At 38.4% G+C, this 14,074-nt stretch overlaps 1 protein-coding gene across 2 annotated transcripts in view; it reads left to right on the plus strand.

The window, feature by feature from the left end:
- The window catches only part of ARSE (arylsulfatase E), a 40,004-nt gene extending 30,446 nt beyond the window's left edge, over positions 1–9,558 (plus strand). For both annotated transcript variants that reach the window (XM_027842424.1, XM_027842423.1), the window contains exons 8-11: positions 4,212–4,346; positions 5,849–6,011; positions 7,312–7,433; positions 8,392–9,558. In XM_027842424.1, coding sequence (XP_027698225.1) covers positions 4,212–4,346; positions 5,849–6,011; positions 7,312–7,433; positions 8,392–8,750 — 779 coding nt within the window. In that variant the 3' untranslated portion in view covers positions 8,751–9,558. The remainder of the gene's footprint in view (positions 1–4,211; positions 4,347–5,848; positions 6,012–7,311; positions 7,434–8,391) is intronic.
- The last annotated feature ends 4,516 nt before the right edge of the window (positions 9,559–14,074 follow it).

The following is a 14,074-nucleotide window of genomic DNA, read 5'->3' on the forward strand; positions in this document are numbered from 1 at the left end:
AGATATAAATCAGGACAAATGGAGATGGCCCAGGATGCAGTGGGGGAGCTTGGCCTTTTCAAGCTAAGGTCTTTAACAAATCTCAGTTTGATTGAGGCAATGCCCATTCAGTGGGTAGATAGGTGGCACAGTGGATAGAGTACCGGGTTTGGAGTCAGGAAGATCTGAGTTCAAATCCAGCCTTGGACACTTACTAGCTGTGTGATCCTGGCTAAATCATTTAACACCTATTTGTTTTTAATGATAGGAGAGGTCTAGGCTTATTTATGAGCAGAAGAGATGGAACCATTAAATAAGAAGATGTTAAAAACAGAGGGAAAAAAAAGAATGATCAAAAGGATAAGCTTCTGTAGGAGATAGGAATGAGCAAGATCTAGAATACAAATTGGCTCATGTTAGCAAAGAGAGGGGCCACCTCATCTTCTGGAGCAAAGTAAAAACAAAGAGGAATGATGTTAAGGTCATTTCAAATGTGAAATTGTTGAGCAGAGAGCCAGGGATGAATGAAGTCTATTTTTAAAAGTATGATGAAAAATCCTTGATTGAGAGAATGACATGGAGGGAGATTGTAGGTAGCTTGAGGAAAGAAGAAAAGGTTTGAAACAATTGCCATGGGGAGTCAATAGAGAACCAATAAGAGAAGAGTAAAATTGATTATGCAACTATAAAGGTTCAGTTGAGATTAGGTAAAATAAACTTGAAGAGACCCATTTGCATGGTTATGTGACTTCTTCTAGCAGCATTCTGCAGAGAGCAGATGAAGAGGAGGTTGATAGTGATGCATATTGAGATTGCTGGAAACCCCCAAATGTCCAGGTATAGGGTAGAATCTGCCTGGAATGAATTCATACATCAAACCTTCTTCCAATCAAATGATAAGGTTTATTGTAATGCCAACAGAAGCAGGCAAGGCTCCTAGTGAATCTGCAATTTAATTGGGGAGGGGGTGGGGATGATGCTTATATACAAAAAGTACAGTGAAAGGATCTGGATGGGAATTTAGGAGTGTTAAGTAGCCTGGGGTGGGCCAGGTGCAACAGTGAAAGGAATATCAAGTAGGCTAATTAGGGGATCTAGATGAGATTAAGGAGAGGTAGGTATACCCAAGCAGTCTGGTGTGGGCCCAGAGCTACAATGAAAGGAAAATCAAGTAAGCTGAGTGGGCCGGTTGCCTTGGGCGAAGGTGCTAGTGATTCTGAGATGCTGAAATGTATGGGAAAATTCAGAGACTGGGTTGCTCTCAAAGACATGGTCTTTTCCTTTTGGGGACCCAGGTCCTATCATCCCATCAATGGGAGTAACCCATTGTTTGGCTTCAGCAAATGATAAACAGAGATAGGACAATGGGGCAAAGGATTCAATAATAATAAAAATAACAGCAACAAAAATAATTTAGGGCATTAAGTTTTGTACTTTACAAATAATCCCATTTGATCCTCACAACAACTCTGAGGTGGATGTTATTATTATAATACACATTTTACAGATGTGGAAAGTAAATCTGAGAGAGGTTAAGTGACTTGCTATCCATGGTCATATAGCTAGTAAGTTTCTGAGGCAAGAATTGAATTCCACATCCAATGCTAAGTTGCCTCCCAGGTGTAAATTTGAACTGGTTAACTGGATCAAGTTACAAGAACTGGTTAAAAGGATCAAGATTCAACAGTGGAAAATGAGGTCAGGGAAGGCTTGGCTGAAGACCCAAAAAGCAGAGACATGATTTTAGTTTGGACTTAAAGGAAGTGTGGGAAGCCAAGAAAGAAGATGAGAGAAAACATTCTGGGCTGGGAGTGGGGGTGAGGGCTGGAGAGGGAACAGCTCAAGAAAATATCTGGAAAATTGAGAGTTAGGGGCAGCTAGGTGGTGTAGTAGGTAGAGCTCTGGCCTTGGAGTCAGGAGGACCTGAGTTCAAATCTGGTCTCAGACACATGACACTTACTATCTGTGTGACCCTGGGCAAGTCACTTAACCCTGATTGCTTAGCCAGAAGATTTTAAAAAAAGAAAATGAGAGGCAATGTTTTGTTCATGGAAATTTATGGGGGGCAGGTGGAGCAGGGGAAGAAGTGGTGGCCTAGGCTAGGTTTTGAAGGGCTTTGAAAGCCAAATAGATAATTCGGTATGTAGAGGTGATAGGGATCCATTTCCTGTGTGAGAAAGTTTGCTTCTTCTCAGAGCCCCAGAGAACATAGGAATGAGCTTAGAGAGGAGATAAAATAATTAAAAGAGAGAAAGAGTCTACAATCACTGGACAATAGAGCTGTAGGAAGCCCAGCCCTATTCCCTGGGTGCAAATTTAGGTGCAAATTTCACCTTTGAGATTTAAGCAGTTTTCAAGTTGTTTTTCAAGTTTTCAAATTCGGGGTTGAAAGCCATAGACCTGAGCCACTCAGGCAGGCCTCTGCTTTAAGACTTTGACTTTCCCAGAGCTGAGATTATGGTTTCAAAACAGTAAAATATGAAAGCTCAAATGGACCTTAAACCCCACTAGTCTAGGAGCTTCCAAGCCTTTTCTGGCCCTGTATTCCTTCACATTCAATAAAACTCTCCTTACACCTTAATTAAAAAGAAAGTAAATAAATTCCAGAGCTTAGCATTCATGTGCACATAAGAAATTAAATAGATGAATTAATTTCAGGAAGATAATAGAGCTGTTCACAAAATAGTTTGTTACAGAGTCAAGACTAGAATACATCACTCCTGATTCTCAGAACAATGCCTTTCCAACACACTAGTTGTCTCAAGAAGTATCTGATCAGGTTGATTTTGGTCAGGCTAGTGCGTCTCTCAAACAGAGGTCTCAAAATTTTTTGGGTCACAGATCCCTTCGACAATCAGATGAACCCTATGGGCCCCTTCTCAGAAGAATTATTGTTGCCTACATTCATAATTGAAGGAAATGCTCAATTTCCCCAGTGTTTGGCACAATACCTGTTACTTAGTAGGTGCTTAATAAATGTTTATTGATTGATTGATTTGAGAAGTTAATGCAAATAAAGATGTATTTTTCCAATTCAAGTTTACAGATGCCCTGAAATGCATCTCAGATTAAGAACACCTCAGATTAAGACTATTTCTAGTCTTCAGGAGACTTCTAGAATTCTATGACTTTTTGCTCAGTCAGTAAATCTGTATTAAATGAATAAATGGATGAGTGAATGTGTAAGCACATCTCTATTTCAAGGATGGACTACACCTTACTTATTTAGCATGAAGCCCACATCCCCTGTTCTTCTGCTACCTGTAGGTGGTCATCTTCTATAATGTAGGTGTGGAATAGGATTCAGTCCTGGGCTTGGATTCTTTCTCCACTAATGAAAGTGCAGTTTCACTAGTTGTAGAGGTAGAAGCACTATTTCAGGGGAACTGGAAAAGTGGATGCAGCAATGTAGGCTTTTTCTAGACATTCAGCAGTGAAACAAACAGGGAAAAATAGAACATTAACTAAAGGAAACGTGGGGCAATATACCATTACTCTGCTTAACTCAAAATTCTGTTGTTGTCCAGTCATATCTGATTCTTCATGATTTAATATTTTCTTAGCAAAGATACTGGAGTGGTTTGCCATTTCCTTCTCCAGGTCATATTATAAATGAGGAAACCTAGGCAAAAATGCATGATTAAGTGACTTGACTGAGCTCACACAGATAGTAAGTGTCTAAGGCCAGATTTGAATTCATGGAGTCTTCCTGACTCCAGACCTGGCACTCTATCTGTTGTGCCACCTAGCTAGCAGCCCCAAACTCAAAATTTAGCTAATATTATATTATTTTTTCTACCATTTAAATTAAAACAAAATAAGAAATAGAGGAAACATCAAAAAAAATTTTTTTTCAACAGTCAAGGTCCCTAAAGATGATTTTACAACTGGAAAGGAAATGTGATAGCACCCTACCTTCTTCCTTGATTCTCTTCCTCTCTACACTAATCTGATTTAATTTCAGGATAAAGTTTTACTTACTGTTTTCTGAATTTTGAAAAGCAAAATAGCTCACAGTTTTCATGTAGGTAGCTTTCCAAAAGAAATCAAAAGAAACTATAAGTTACACACTTGGAATCAGGGATACTTATTTATAAGAATAGTCAGCTCAATGACTTTAAAACTAGAAATTACTTCTAACTGGCATTTTTAAAACTCTACATTTCTACTGAATTTCTTACTACATAATATTCTCTTTGTCTAACCAGCTCAAATATAACCCCTCTCCTTAGGTGAAGTCCTTGAGACTTTGGACAATGAAGGTCTGACCAAAAGTACGCTGGTTTATTTTACTTCTGACAATGGTGGGTCTTTAGAGTCCCAAATAGGAAGTGAACAGCATGGTGGCTGGAATGGAATATATAAAGGTGAGCCTTCTCATATTAATTCATTCTCACACATTTGTTTCTGTGAGAGAGCAATCCCTGCTCAGCTTTCCACAGCTCCCTCACTTGAATGGGGAAAACTTGTTTGGAGAGACTCTAGGAAATGGATCTGTTTAATTGTTCAAGGGATCCTGATGTTGTACTCTCTGATTTGTTCTACATTTAGACAGTGGAAGTAAAGAGGAAACTCATCAATTTCACTAGAGTGTTTTACGTATATTGAACAGATGAAAGATGTAGAACTTAATAAAGAAGTCACTACATCAGAACAAAAGCTTAAAAATTCTAGACTTTGATATATTATTTCAAAAATGATGATCTCCCCAGTCACAGAGGTCAAAGGGGTATTCCCAAAGAGGTAGACAAATGATGACAAAGATAGAGAAATTATGAGTTTCTGCTGCTTTCCAGCACTAACTTCAAGTGTACCCTAAAATAATAGAATGCTCATTATGTATGAAAAAATTCAGGGAGAGATACATGCACAAATGTACTAAGAAGACAGAGAAGAACCAATTGCAGCAAAAGTGAAAGAAAAATGAAGGAAGAGAAGGTAAATAAAATACAGAGAAATGTTTGGATTATGTGAAAAATTAATATAGAACTACAAAGAAGGAATTTATTAAGTACCTAGTATATGGCAGGCACTGTGTTAAGTACTGAAGATACAAAGAAGAGGTGGAGGAGTACATGCTCTTAAGGAGTTCACATACTATGGGTGAGACAACATGCAAACAACTATATTGAACAATTCAGAGACAATCACAGAGGGAAGGCACTAATATTAAGGGAGAGCAGTAAAAAGCTTTTTGCACAATTTGAGATTTTAGTTGGGACTTGAAGGAAACCAGGGAACCAAGAGACAGAGAAGAGGAGGAAGAAAACTCCAGGCACCGGAAATAGTCAGTTTAAGTTTACAGAGTAGAGAGATGGAGTATCTTGTTCTAAGAATAGCAAGGAGGTCAGAGTCACTGGATCACAGACTACTTGCAGGAGAATAAGGTGTTGGAAGACTGGAAAGGTAGGGAGCGACCAGGTTATGAAGGGCTTCAAAAACCAAACAGAAGATTTTGTATTTGATCCTGGCGGCAATATGTTAAAAAATGATTAGAGTTAAAACTTCACAGATCACTATTCTGTAATTTAACTGAGCACATTTGTCAGGGATACAAGCACAAGCATGTAAAGGTATCAATAAGCTAATAAGAGTGGAAGATTAATGGAGAATCATCTTGGTACTTAGAAAAGTATTTTTAAATGTTAAAAGGCATGAGAACCAACAATGGAAACTGAAATTCCCATTTGTCTAAAATGCTTGGTTCAAATGAGTTCTCCCCCAAAAAGATATTTTTAATGCCTCCTCCTCAGATGAAACCAAATATTGTGGTAAAGTTTCTCTTAAAACAAAAGATATCTTACTCATAAACATTGTCACTTTTCTATTTTTTTTAATCATGAATTTTGTCTTATTAAATTAAATTCAGGAGGCAAAGGCATGGGAGGCTGGGATGGTGGCATTCGGGTCCCAGGGATATTGCGGTGGCCTGGAGTCTTACCAGCAGGTCTTGTGATTGATGAACCTACAAGCCTGATGGATATCTACCCAACAGTGACACATTTGGGAGGGGGTGAAGTGCCCCAAGATAGGTAAAGAAATCTTTATGTATAATTCATTCCATATCATTTGCAAAAGGAACATCAGTGCTTGTTGTCTTAATTTTAGCTTGTGAAAAAATTGCATTCATGTGAATAATATCAACATTGAAAGGGTGTGAGATACAGTACCCACTATATTAATCTTTAAGAGAAAGGTGAAGAGCTATGATTGCATAATTTGTATATTTACCTGAATTTATGAGAGATTTCTAGAGTTAAATGAGTCTAATTAAGACACAAGCATTCATAAAATTTAAGGCTAAATGACCTATTCTGCAATATAATCATTGTTTTAGACAGCAAGATGCATAGTAGATAGAGTCCTTGCCCTAGAATCAGGGAGAATTGAGTTCAAATGAGATGTTCACTAGCTATGTAACCCTGGGCAAATCACTTAACCTCTGTTTCCTCATCTGTAAAATGGGGATAATAATAACACCTAACTCCCAGGGCTGTATTAGATAATACTTGTAAAGTACTTTGCCAACTTTAAAGCCCTGCATAAATTCTATCTATTATTGCTAATGAAAGGGGACCTTAGCAGTCAACAGCTTGTCATTACAGATAAGGAAACTAGAGTGTAGAGGAGTGCTTCGACTAAAGCAATTCCACTCAATAAACATGCATTAACTGCCCGCCATCTTCAAGATCCCATGCTAGTTCCTGGGAATACAAAAACAGATAAAGGCCCTGCTTTCAAGGAACACACATTCATGTGTATACACACACACACACACACACACACACACACACACACACACACACATACACGAGGAAAATATCTTATCCAATGATTTTCAGTCATTGGAAAGCAAGAATCATTCAGAAACATGTTGTGAATAAAATAATTTAGGCCATTTTGGGAGGTTTTGTTGTTTTTTCTATTCCCTCTGCAACATATTTTAGTCAAAAGTGGTGCTGGAGGTAAATTATGTAAATCACTTCCTTAAATGCTTGTATTACTCTGCCTTAGTTTCTAGCTAAATATAAGTGACCTTTGATATTTTATTTACTCCTTTCCTCATGAGTAGAGACTAAGCTTTAGAACTGGAAAGGACGTAAGATACTATCAAGTCCAGTCACTCATTTTACAGAGGAGGAGACAGAAACAAGAGGCTAAATAACTTGGCCAGGGCCACACAGCTAGTAAGTGTCTGAAGGTCGATTTTAACCCAGGATCTCCTAACTAAAAGCCCAGCACTCTACCTACTATGCCATGCTGCTGCATTGGATGAAATGTTTGAACATATTGCCCTGCTCAGTCCTAGTGTTGTTATTTCTGTTCCCTCAGAGTGATTGACGGCCGAGACCTGATGCCTCTACTTCAGGGAGAAGTTCATCAATCACATCATGAGTTCATGTTTCATTATTGTGAAGCATATTTGCATGCAGTTCGGTGGCATGAAAATGACAGTAAGTAGATGTTCTCTGTTCAAAGCTCTAAAAATTCAGTAGAAGTAGTAACAGCTTTAGAAAATATTCAAAATTTTGCAAAAATAATTGTTTATTTGAAAAACTGGAGAACTGATATTTCTTCTATTCCAGTTAATTCATTGGACATATAATTTCATGGATTTAGGGAACTATTAGGTGAGAAAAACCCTTCTACCTATTTAGGTTAGCATTTTCTCTTTAATTTATAGTCTAAGACAGGGGTGGGGAATCTGTGGCCTCAAAGCCACATGTGGCCCTCTAAGTCCCCAAGTGCAGCCCTTTAACTGAATACAAACTTCACAGAACAAATCCCCTTAATAAAAGGATTTGTTCTGTAAAACTTGGACTCAGTCAAAAGGCCACAACCAAGGACCAAAAGGCCCCATGTGGCCTCAAGGCCGCAGGTTTCCCACCCCTGGTCTAAGAGACCGACCTAGAGCACTGAGAAGTCAAATGAATTGCCCAAGGTAATGTAGTAAGGATGTAACAGAGGTGTGATTTGAATCCAGATCTTCCTTGATTTAGGTCAGCTAGGTGGTACAGTGCATAGAGTGCCTGGCCTGGAGTCATTAAGATTGATCTTCCTGAGTTCAAATCTGGCCTCAGACACTTACTAGTTGTGCAAGTCACTTAACCTTCACGTTTCCCCATCTATAAAATGAACTAAAGAAGGAAATAATAAACCATTCTAGTATCTCTGCCAATAGAACCCCAAAAGGGGTCATAAAGAGTCAGACATGAACAACAACAAACTTCCTGGATTTATGAATGACTCTCTCTCAACTCCACCATGCTTCCCCTTCTTAAGTATTGAAATTTGAATGAAAATCTTGAAGTGGTTCCAGTAATGTCAACAAGTTAGGTGAGAATAAATTATAGAATCAGTAATGCTCGCTGAGTTGCACCTTCAAACTCTGCATTCTTCTTCTTCTTTCAGGTGGTACAGTGTGGAAAGTACATTATGTGACCCCAGTATTCCACCCAGAGGGTTCAGGTGCCTGCTACGGAAGAGGAGTTTGCCCATGTTTTGGAAAGGGTGTAACTCAACATGACCCACCTTTACTGTTTGATCTCTCAAGGGATCCTTCTGAAGCTAACCCCCTTTCACCTGATACTGAGCCCCTATTTGGTTCAATAATTGAAAGAGTAGAACATGCTGTAAAAGAACATTGGGCTACACTAACTCCAGTTCCACAGCAGCTCAGCACTTTTAATAACATCTGGAAACCATGGCTTCAGCCATGTTGTGGCACATTCCCATTATGTTGGTGTGATTGGGAAGATGACCACAAATAAGAGAATGTTGGGATTGTATAGGTGATGAAAGTTCCGTATCTTCACTTAATGTTCATATGGTGAACCATTGTAAAATTGTCAATGTAGCATGTGTTATTCAAAATAAAATGTAGTGGGTTAATAGGTCCACTAACTAAATTCTTAGTACTATAAAACTCGCAATATCACAAAGCACTAAATCCCTTAGGATTTATGAATAACGTATAAGCAAACAAACAAATGAAAATAAACAACTTATCTTTGAAGGCTAGACCAGGATCAATATAAGTCTCAAGGAGAGAGTCCAAGATGTGGGGCTCTATGAATCTCGCCTGACCCTAGTCTTTAGACTATTGAGTTTCTCAATGTATTCCCAAAAAAGGTCAGTGTTTATAATAGTCCACATTCTCTGTTGATTAACCCCAATTTATCTTGTGTTTATCTTATTTGTACATAATTGTTTTCCTGTTATTTCCTGTGAGCAACTTGAGAGCAAGGCCAGGCTCTTTTTTTTTTTTTTGTATCCTCAGAGCTTAGCAAAGTGCCTGGCACATAGTTTTCATTTAATAAATTCTTGCTGACTGACTGTGTCCTAAAACATAGTGTAATGTAAAATTAAGCCCTCATGGCAATTGCCAAATAAAACCAACCAGCTAAAGGAACTTCAGGGTTGTAGACGACTGGTTACAACCTAAAATGTTCTCCATAATTTCTGTAACTTCCACTTTACAATACACATGGATGGGCAAAATAAAATCTCCTAAATCCTTCCAAAACCCTATCTTAAAAGTGTTAAAGTAGGAATAAATTAAAGTGTGACATTTATTAATTGCTAATACTTCTCTATAAACCACTCCATAGAGTACATCCAATCCTGGGTTTCAAAGGCTATGCCTGGGGTATACAACCTGTTAGGTCCTGCAGAGCTGGGAAGGTTTTGCTTACAGGCCCAGTGGTGAATTAAATGTCTGTTGGTTTGAGGAAGAAATGAGTACAGGTTTGAACATGTAGAGTTTGAGGTACTGGTGATAATACACAGATATTCAGAAGGCAGTAGAAAATTCAGGTCTAAACTCTTTAATAGAAGTTGGAAATAGAATACACTTGGGGGGGGCAGAAATGAAGAGGTAGAAATCACGAGAATAGAGTATAGAAAGAAAGCTAAGAGAATGCAGAGAAAATAAAGGGAAAGAGATGAATTTGAAAGCTTAAAACATAACTTCAGCTAGGGAGGAAGTGGTAGGCTCTGGTTAGATGACTCTTATTTAAACCCCATTTCCCTCACTTCCTATGTGATCTTAAGCAAGTCAATTAACTTTATCCTAGGTTTCCTTATTTTTAGAATGAGGGGTTAGACTAGATGGCTTCTGAGGATATTTCCAGTTCTAAAGCTTTGAGGAGGGAGGATGATGAGCCAAGAAAGGACCCTGAAAAAAAGGAAGAAAACCATGAGGTTTCTCTTAGTTGAACTAGACCACTTGCTAATTTTATAAATGAGGAATTCAAATCCAAGGATCAAGATCATAGACTAGTTAGTAGCTCAGCCAGGACTAGAACGGAAGGTTATAGCTCCCTGAATCCTACTCTACTAGCAGCTAGGTAGCTCAGTTGTAAAGCGCTGGGCCTGAAGTTAAGATCTGAATTCAAATTTGGCCTCAGAAACTTATTAGCTATGTGTCACTGAGGTAGGTGCAAAATGATATCTCAAGGTTTTTTCATTTGTATTTCTCTAATCAATAATTTTTAGAGCATTTTTTCATATGACTACAAATTTTATTTCTTCAATGGAAAACTGCCTGTTCATAACCTTTGAACATTTATCAATTGGGGAATGACTCATATTCTTATAGATTTGACAAAGTTCTTTATATATTTGAGATATGACACCTTTATCTGAGAAACTGTCTATAAATTTTACCCCCAATTTTCTGCTTTCCTCCTGATCTTGGCTAAATTTGTTTTATCTGTATAAACACTTTTTAATTTGATGTAATCAAAATTTTTTATTTTATGCTTAACTTTGCTCTTTATCTCTTGCTTATTCATAAATTGTTTGCCTATCCATAAGTCTGATAAGTAATGTGTTCCATGTAGACTGTGTCATTGTAAGAAAAAGAGACAGGATGTGAGAGTGACAAAGGTGATATGTAGTGCAGAGTGCCACACCAATCATGGATATCTTCAAGCTAAACATTATCATTCAACAAAAGAGGTGGCCCCAATTCAAGACAACAACCAGAAGACTTAATGTCAACAGATTAGAGCACTTGTCCAAGCTTGAAAAGGTCCTTGCTAACTTGGAGGGAAAGCTGAGCTAACACACAGTTGGCAACAGTGGAGCAGAAAAGGAGTGCGCAGCTTTCAGAAATTTGGCATACAGCACTGCATTTACTCATCTGGCCAGAACGCTTGCAAACACCAAGATTGGTTTGATGAAAATGTTGGGAAAATTCAGAAACTGCTAAGCAAAAAATGGGAAACCCTGAGGGTTTGCCAGAAGGATCCATCTGTCTTTTAAAAAGCTGCATTTAACTTCATCAAAAGTAAAGTGCAAGTGGAGCTTAGAGAGATGCAGGATTCTTGGCTCAGGAAGCAGGCAAATGAAATTCAGTTTTATGCTCTGGTAACAATACAAAACACTTTTATGATGCCCTGAAAGCTATTTATGAGCCAAAGACCTATGGTGCATCTCAACTACTCAGCACTGATGAAGCCACATTGATTAATAATAAGGACATGATCTTGCAAAGATGGCTTAAACACTTTCATAGTGTTCTCAACAGACTGTCATTAATAAATGCTGAAGCCACTGACTATACCACAAGTTGAAGCCAATCTCTCTATAGCTGAATTTCCAACTGAAGAAGAGGTTTTGAATGCCGTTAGGTTCTTCTTATGTGGCAAAGCATCTGGTGCTGATGCTATTCTACCTGAAATTTACAAGGCAAAAGGTTCACTGCTCATACAAAAGGCTAACAGAAATTTTCTCCATTATATGGCAAGAGAAGGTTATTCCCCAGGAGTTCAAGGATGACTTCATTGTCCATCTCTATAAAGAAAATGAAAATAGTCCTATGACAATCACAGGGAAGTCTCTCTCTCTCTGTCTCTCTCTCAGTCACTGCTGGCAAGATTCTTGCCAGAGTCCTCCTCAATAGACTCATCTTTCTCCTGGAAGATGGTCTTCTACCTAAGAGGCAATGTGGCTTCAGAAAGGGCCAAGGAATGGTCAGTATAGTATTTGCTGCTTGATAACTTCAGAAGAAATGCCAGGAGCAGAACAGAGGTCTGCATATAATGTTTGTTGATCTAATGAATGCCTTTAATATTGTCGGTTGCGAGGGCTTGTGGAAAATTATGGCAAAATTTGGTTACCTGGAGTTCATCAGTATTGTACATCAGTTTCATGAAGGCATGCTTCCCCAGATTCTGGATAATGGACAATGCTCTTGCACTTGCCCAATTTCCAGTGGAGTGAAGCAGGACTGTGTGCTTGCTCCTCTGCCTTTTTTTTTTTTTTTTGCTAGGCAATTGGGGTTAAGTGACTTGCCCAGAGTCACACAGTTAGTGTCAAGTGTCTGGACTGAGACCGAATTTGAACTCAGGTCTTCCTGACTCCAGGGCTGGTGCTCTATCCACTGCACCACCCAGCTGTGCCGCTCTTATGCTTTTTAGCATGATGTTTTCAGCAATATTGTCAGACTTATTCAATGAGAATGAAAATGGCATCAAGGTCAGCTACTGCACTGATAGTAAATTATTTAACTTGAAAAGCCTATAAACCCAAGATGGAAGTGAAAGTAGAGTTTTTTGCTGATGATTGTGCACTCAATGCAGCCTTTGAGGCTGAGATGCAACAAAGCATAGATTGATTCTCCGTTGTTTCTGCTAATGTTGCCCTAACAATTAATAATACCAAGAAAACAGAGGTTCTCCTAAAGCCAGCACCATACCTTTCACACATGGAACCATTGGTTATAGCAAGTGGAGAAATTTTGAACACTGTGGATAAGTTCATTTACCATGGCAATATATATTTTGCAGGGATGTCCACATAGATAATGAGGTTGATGCACACATTGCCAGAGTTAGCTCAGTATTTGGGAGGCTCTGAAGGAAAGTCTGGGAGAGAAGAGGTATTAGGCTGCCTACCAAACTGAAGGTCCACTGAGCTGTTTTGCTGACCTCATTGTTGTATGCCTGTGAAACGTGGACAGTATACCAGCACCATGCCAGGAAACTGAATTGCTTCCATTTGAATTGTCTTAAGAAGATTTTGAAGATCACTTGGAAGGATAACCATTCAAACTCTGCTGCAGAGAATGTAACGTTGATGGGCTGGCCATATTATTTGAATGGCAAATGTACATTTACCTAAAAGATTATTTTATGGAAACTCACACAAAGCAACCCACTCCCATGGAGATTAAAAGAAGCAATATAAGGACACTTTCAAAGTCTCTCTGAAGAACATTGGAATCAGTTGTGAGTCCTGGGAGACACTGGCACAGTATCATCCATCACAGTGTGCCCACATCAAAGAAGGTGCTATGCGTATGAGCAAAGAACAATTGCAATAGCTCAAAAGAAATGTGAGATGTGTAAATTTAGAAACATCTCCTCTCCAAATGTTTATATGGACTATTTGTGTCCTACTTGTGGTGAAGCCTTCTGAATTTGTATTGGCCTGATCAGCCTTAGTCAGACACACTGACTATGGTCATTTTGGTTCTTTTTAAGAGCAAAGGACAACCAAGAAAGGAAAAAAAAAACGTAGTCTCTGGCCTCAAGAAGCCTACATTTTAATACAGGAAAATGACATATAAAGGGGAAATGTTGAAGGCAATGGAGGATGTCAAAGCTTCCATTCAGAAGAAGTTAACACTTAATATAATGATGATGACAATGATAACTAACATTTATTAGTGCTAACTATATGCCAGGCATTTTGCCAAACATTTTATAATTATTATTTAATTTAATCCTAACAACAATCTCAGGAGGTAAGTGCTATTATCATCCCCATTTTATAGATGAAGAATGTGAGGCAAACAGAAGGTAAGTGACTCACCCAGGATCACAAAGCTGGTAGGTTTGTGAGGCTATATTTGAACTCAGGTCTTCCAGACTCTAGGCCCAGCACTGTATCCCCTGCACCAAATTATGTGCTAAAATATCTCAGAATAAATTGAGATGTGTTGTAAACTTCAGGAGACAAGATTTTTGTTCTATGTTTTATCTCCTATTCATTCTGCTATAAAATAGTATGCATGCTCTCTGTGTTATTGAAGAAATACATCATTTTGAATAGACATTTCCAATGTTGGCATGGATGAAATATCTCC

Source organism: Vombatus ursinus, unplaced genomic scaffold (genome assembly GCF_900497805.2).
Source record: "Vombatus ursinus unplaced genomic scaffold, bare-nosed wombat genome assembly UNPS02014872.1, whole genome shotgun sequence".
Classification (NCBI taxonomy): domain Eukaryota; kingdom Metazoa; phylum Chordata; class Mammalia; order Diprotodontia; family Vombatidae; genus Vombatus; species Vombatus ursinus.